Source organism: Myotis brandtii, unplaced genomic scaffold (genome assembly GCF_000412655.1).
Source record: "Myotis brandtii unplaced genomic scaffold, ASM41265v1 scaffold666, whole genome shotgun sequence".
NCBI lineage: Eukaryota > Metazoa > Chordata > Mammalia > Chiroptera > Vespertilionidae > Myotis > Myotis brandtii.
The window spans coordinates 102,059-108,925 of NW_005370587.1; the positions used below are offsets into that span (position 1 = coordinate 102,059).

The window sequence follows — 6,867 nt, forward strand, 5'->3', positions numbered from 1 at the left end:
GGGGGGGGGGGGGGTGGTAAGGGCATGTGCCGGGGTAGGGGAGGCCAGGGGAAGGCCAATGGGGGAAAAAAGGAGACATATATACTACTATTTGTAATACTTTAAACAAAAAAATAAAATTTAAAAATAAATACATAAATAATCCCCTCCTCCAAAAAAAAAATAGTAATAATAATATATAATGTACTTGACTACATTCCCAGGGTTTAAATTTTAAGATTTGCTTTCTCTCCTTATGAAGAAAAATTTTATGCTTAAGGTATATGGGAAGCTCTGTCAAATAAGTAAGTGACATTTGTATTCTATTTATATATACATATTAAATAGATTCTAATATGCTTTCATTTATAACTAAGTGTTATAAGTTATAATATTGTGGAATATTGTGTTTTGCAAAAACGACAAGATTCCAAAGTAACTAAGTTTATAGAAATACTAGCAAGAAAAATCAGGAGAAAAAGAATTTGATTATAGGACTAAATGAACTAAAAATAATTATAGTTTTAGTAATTATGTTCTAATAGAAATCTAATTTCTTCCAAACAGGACATAAGTCAGTTTCCAATTGTAGTTTTATTAACCAAAACTTTGCTGGGATGTCATGTCTGAAAGAGACAGGCCAGGACTCTGGATGTCACCAGGAAGCTCTAAGGAATGAAGACTGACTGAAGCTGATAAGCCCCTTGGATAAATGGCCTGGTACCTTGCTTGGTCACATGGCTCACGGCAGCTTTTCCAGGTAAGGAACGAAGGTTGCTTTCCTGAGAGATGGCATGAAAGACATCTCAAGACACCTGTGGGGACCTCCACTTGAGGAGTGCACCCCGATTCTGTAGGTACTGCAGGCGAAGCCTGATGGCCACTGCGGGCTTGGCTCCTTTGCCTGGGGGTAAACTTTCCCATGAGATTCCAGCAAAGCACATTTTCTTTAAAAAAAAACCTGTATAATCAACTGTTATTCTTGTTATGTTCATGCAAACAATCAGGCCAAATTATAACTACACTGAATACAGTAAGTAAATTAGCATTTAATAAAAATAAGGATGATTTTAGGGAGAAAAAATGTTTCAACAGGAAATTATTAGAAACTGTTCTAACTTTTGTCCAATTAATACTAAATTTTATAACTCAGTTTGTCTCCAACAGATTACAAGCCCTACTTACACCTAGGGAATACCACCTCTAGGCACCACTGCCACCTCCTTCTGTGCCCAGGCTTCATCGTCCCTCTGACAGAGAGCAAGGATCTCTTAGCTCTGAGAGAAACCTCTGACCCACCTTAGCACGAAGCAGTTTCAGAAGAAACTGGTATCCCCTTTCCCTGAAAGAATTCAGAGCCAAGATCCTTAAGGGGGATGTAGTAGGCAGTTAGACAGACATGAGCAGAGCAAGGACGATAGGCCAACAGGAGGGTAAAGAGATAGACTCTGAGACATACTTCTCACCACTCCAACTGCTATGAAGCTGGGAATAGAGGAACCTGTATAGAACTAACCTTTAATCATAAATAATAATTAGAAGGAATTTATAGTTTTTGTATAATAGAAGGTATAAAGATAAAGAAAAAAGAAAGTGAAGTCGATAAACTGAAAGAGTATGTGTAAGTTACAGAAGATATATATAAGTTACAGAAGGTATATATAAGTTATAAAAGGTATATGTAAATTTTAAAAGGTATGTATAAGTTACAGAGGGTCTCTACAAGTAAAGAAGAACTAAAGTTGAGGAAGTAAAATTGTGAGAAGAGATGTAAAGAAAGGAATATAACAGGAAGAGAGGAAATTAGAGTAGTAATATTAAAGAATAATTGTGAAAGTTATAAGAATGTTTATAAAGGTCATAAAAGGTTTATAAAGAGAAATCTTAAAAGGAATTATAAGTATAATAAATAACAAATCTAATAAATAGAGCACCTAAATTAATCAGAAAAGTAATCATATTTTAAATCTTAGAACACATATCCTTATATGTGAATAGGGGGGTTACGTTTTTCCTAAAGTTTTCTTTTCAAGGCCTGTTTGAAGTAAATAGAGAGGTAATTCAGCTATGAATCCAGCAAACAGAACCAATAAGCATGGTCAGACTGACCCCCAGAAGTCAACATCATCTCATGCCTGACAATAGCTCTGTCTACAGACCACAGGCCTGCAAGTAGCTACATTCCGCACCCTCGCCCCTTCTTCTTTATAATCCTGTCCCCTACACCTCGCTAGAAGGCAAGATTTAATGCTTGTAAGCACCCTGTCTTCTTAATTAGACTAACCATTGCTATTGTTGCAATTCTCTGTTTTTCTTATAGTCTACAAAATCAGAAATCGACCTAGAAAAAAATCTCAAGAAATTCATATGGAATAAAAAAAGACTCCGAATAGCCCCAGCAATCTGGAGAAAAAAGAACAAAATTGGAGGGATCACAATACCAAATATCAAGCTATACTATAAAGCCACTGTTCTTACAACTGTCTGGTCCTGGCATAAGGAACAGACATATAGACCAATGGAACAGAACAGAGAACCCAGAAATCGACACAAGCGATTATGTTCAATTAATATCTGACAAAGGAGACAAGAGCATACAATGGAGTCAAGACAGTCTTTTCAATAAATGGTGCTGGGAAAATTGGACAGATACATGCAAAAAAATGAAACTAGATCACCAACTAACACCATACACAAATATAAACTCAAAATGGATAAAGGACTTGAATGTAAGATGGGAAACCATAAAAATCTTAGAAGAATCCATAGGCAGCAAAATATCAGACATATGTCGGAGAAATAGAAACTAAGGAGAAAATACACAAATGGGACTACATCGAAATAAAAAGCGTCTGCACAGCAAAAAGAAACGTCAACGAAACAACATGAAAGCCCACTGCATGGGAGAACATATTTGCCAATGTTATCACCGATAAAAATTTAATCTCCAAAATTTACAGGGAACTCATACAACTTAACAAAAGGAAGATAAACAATCGAATCAAAAAATGGGCAAATGACCTAAATAGACACTTTTCGAAAGAGGACATACAGAAGGCCAAGAGACATATGAAGACATGCTCAAAGTCACCGATCATCAGAGAGATGCAAATCAAAACGACAATGAGGTACCATCTCACACCTGTCAGAATGGCTATCATCAACAAATCAACAAATGACAAGTGCTGGCGAGGATGTGGAGAAAAAAGGAACACTCGTGCAATGCTGGTGGGAATGCAGACTGCTGCAGCCACTATGGAAGACAGTATGGAGTTTCCTCATAAAATTAAAAATGGAACTCCCATTTGACCCAGTAATCCCACTTCTAGGACTATATCCCAAGAAATCAGAAACACCAATCAGAAAGGACATATGCACCCCTATGTTCATAGCAGCACAGTTTACCATAGCTAAGATTTGGAAACAGCCTAAGTGCCCATCAGTAGATGAATGGATTAGAAAACTGTGGTACATCTACACAATGGAATACTACGCTGCTGTAAAAAAGAAGGAACTCTTACCATTTGCAACAGCATGGATGGAACTGGAGAGCATTATGCTAAGTGAAATAAGCCAGTCAATAAAAGAAAAATATCACATGATCTCACTCATATGTGGGATATAATGATCAACATAAACTGATGAACAAAAACAGATCCAGAGACAGAGAAGCATCGAACAGACCGTCAAACCTCAGAAGGAAGACAGGTGGGGGACAAAGAGGAGGAGGGTGCAGAGATCAACCAAAGGACTTATATGCATGACCAATGGATACGGACAGTAAGGGGCGAGGGCACGTGCTGGGGGTGGGAGTGGTAGGGGAGAGGCCAATGGGGGGAAAAGGAGACATATGTAATACTATATGTAATACTATAAACAATAAAGAATTAAAGAAAAAAAAGACCTGAAAGAACTTGAATAGTATGTGTGCAGCCATGATCAGAGGAGCATTATTCACAACAGCCAGGAGATAGAAACCGCCCAAGTGCTCACTGACAAATGGATAAACAAAATGGGTTCATACAGACAATGGATTATTATTCAGCCTTAACAGGACAAACATTCTGACACTGGCTGCAACAGAGATGAGTCGTGAAGACACTATGCTAAGCGAGACAGGCTGGTCAACACAAGGACAATTACTGTGGGATCCCACTGCCCTGGGTTCTCGGGGAGTCATATTCCCAGAGGCAGAAAGAGAAGGGGGGTTGCCAGAGGCCGGAGGGAGAGGGTGATTTCGAGTTAGTGTGCAAGTCTCGGCTGCGGGAAGATGAAAGTTCTGAGACGAATGCTGTGATACTGCACAACGTGAAAGGAACTTGATGCCAATGAGCTGTACACTTAAAAAGAATCACTGGCAAATTTTATGTTATGTATATTTTACTACAATAAAAAATCATTAAACCACCTAATAACACTGACTATGAAGTACCTCTCCATTTATAAAAAAAATTATTAAGTTGTTTTAAAGTTTAAGCTTTCTCTCAAAAAAACAAACAAAACACAAACACAAAAAACAAAAAAACAAACAAAAAAACCAACAAAAAACAAATTGCAGACATGGCTGTCACTTTAAGCATTTGAAAAGCACTACATTTCACAGGTTTTATACTCACAGTGTCCTGAATTACTTCATTTTTCTCCATGTTTTCCTCTAGATAAACCCTCTCTTTCAGGCCGCTCTTAGGACTCTAATTAAAAAGAAAAAGAAGAAAGGTATTTAGTTCATTTCAACAGGCTCACTAAAGGAGAGTAAAAAAAATAATGTGGAAAAAGAATCTTCTGAATTTCATCTATGTATTTGAAACTACTAAATATCTTTTATATAATATTTGGCTTTGCTAATTTTTTCCTGACTTTAGCAAATCACTTATTCTCTCAGCTTTTTAGTTTTATATTGATGCCAGTAAAACAATATAGAACTATCCTGGCCAGTGCTGTTCAGTGGTTATAACATCAACCCGTGCACCAAAATGTCTCGGGTTCAATTCCCAGTCAAGGGCACATACCTGGGTTACAGGTTCCATTCCTGGCCAGGTCTCACATTTATGTTTCTCTCCCCTACTTCCTTCTTTTCCACTCTCTCGAAAAATCAATGGAAAAAATATCCTTTGGTGAGGATTAACAACAACAACAAAATTATAAACAACAGAAGAGTTTTACTTTAACTCTGGGCCTGAGGGCACATTTCTACCAAATAAGTGTAACTAGATATATTACGTATCTCAAACTCATTATGTCAAAATCAATCTCTATCGTTATCCATCTCCTCTAATCCCCTCTGTCCCAAGATAAAAGCATTTTGGATTATTTATATGAATGAAATTAGCTTCTATTTTGCTGTTACTATCTTGTGTAAAACGGATGTATAGATTTTCATAAAATTTACATGGTATGTTTTCAATGACCTAATATAAACACAAATTCTCTGACATGCAGAATTTCAATTTAGGAGGGTGAGGAATACCCCAAAGCAATGGAGCCACTCTTCAGAGCAGCTGAAATGAGGCACAGAGATTTTGTGTGAATGCCAATAGGGACAATACATGCTCTCTATAGACACCAAATACCACGCAACAGAGAGACAGTAAAGCTGCCAGACCTACTGGGAGTCATGTCACAAGAATACAGAAGACAATTTGAGGAGACTCCATTGGCCAAAAAAAGAACAATTTAAGCATCAAAAAGAATGATGATTGCAATGGACCAAAACACACTAAGCAAGTATGTTAAAGTCTGTGGGAAACTGCCTATTGTCTTCTCTAGCAGAGAGGTGTGGACAAGGAGCCCAGAATGCTGGTGACCCTTGAGCCCTGGCAAAGGTCAGGGCAATGCACCCACTGTTTAGTCCAGACAATGGTAGCTGAAGCAACTTCCCCACCAGATAGATTATTATTTCTTGTCTCATGTCTTTCATTTGCGTGTGGCCCCTCTTCCTGAGCCCGAACCCTGAACCACACGGGACGTGGGGGGACAGTCACAAAAATCTATCAATTCAAAATATACACAAGAGTGAATGTACACACATCCCTACATTGGGGACCTCTGGAGTTTGTTAGGTAACAACTCTTCTGAAAATAGATTCATAAAGGAAAAGAATCAAGCATTTACACCACCCTTCCTGCATAAGCTATATTTTAGGGTAATCTAAAAACCAGTAAGGGAAAACTATTCTTCATACAATAATTCCATGTAATCTAATCTAATAATAGACAAACATGGTAATTGACCATACATCCACTACGCTTCCCATTGGCTAATCAGCAGGATACGCAAATTAACTGCCAACAAAGATGGCGGCCGGCAGCCACGCAGCTGAAGCGAGCAGGAGGCTTGCTTGCTCCAGTGATGGACGAAGCCAAGGTTCCCCGCCTGCCGCGGCCCGGCTCTGAGCTCCACTCTAAGCAAGAAAGTTGCAATTATAGAGGCTAAACAAACCCCAGATACCTGCTTTCAGCAGGCCGTGGCCTCAGAGCTGGAGCAGCAACAAAGTTTCAATTATAGAAGGTAAATAAATCCCAGAATAAAAAATAAAAAGGAAAAATGTAGAGGCTGGGAGCTTCCATTGCCAGCTTGGCCAGCCTGAAAACAGCCCTCAGCCCCTCATCCAGACTGGCCAGGCACCCCAGTGGGGACCCCCACCCTAAAAGGGGTACGGGCAGCCTGAAAATAGCCATCAGCCCCTCATCCAGGCTGGCCAGGCACCCCAGTGGGGACCCCCACCCTAAAAGGGGTACGGGCAGCCTGAAAATAGCCATCAGCCCCTCATCCAGGCTGGCCAGGCACCCCAGTGGGGACCCCCACCCTAAAAGGGGTACGGGCAGCCTGAAAATAGCCATCAGCCCCTCATCCAGGCTGGCCAGGCACCCCAGTGGGGACCCCCACCCT

General features: G+C 39.5%; 1 protein-coding gene across 9 annotated transcripts in view; it reads right to left on the minus strand.

The window, feature by feature from the left end:
* The window catches only part of ARHGEF12 (Rho guanine nucleotide exchange factor (GEF) 12), a 186,886-nt gene that overhangs the window by 89,012 nt on the left and 91,007 nt on the right, over positions 1 to 6,867 (minus strand). For all 9 annotated transcript variants that reach the window (XM_014528955.1, XM_014528950.1, XM_014528951.1 and 6 more), the window contains one exon: positions 4,596 to 4,670. In XM_014528955.1, the coding sequence (XP_014384441.1) occupies positions 4,596 to 4,670 (75 nt within the window). The remainder of the gene's footprint in view (positions 1 to 4,595; positions 4,671 to 6,867) is intronic.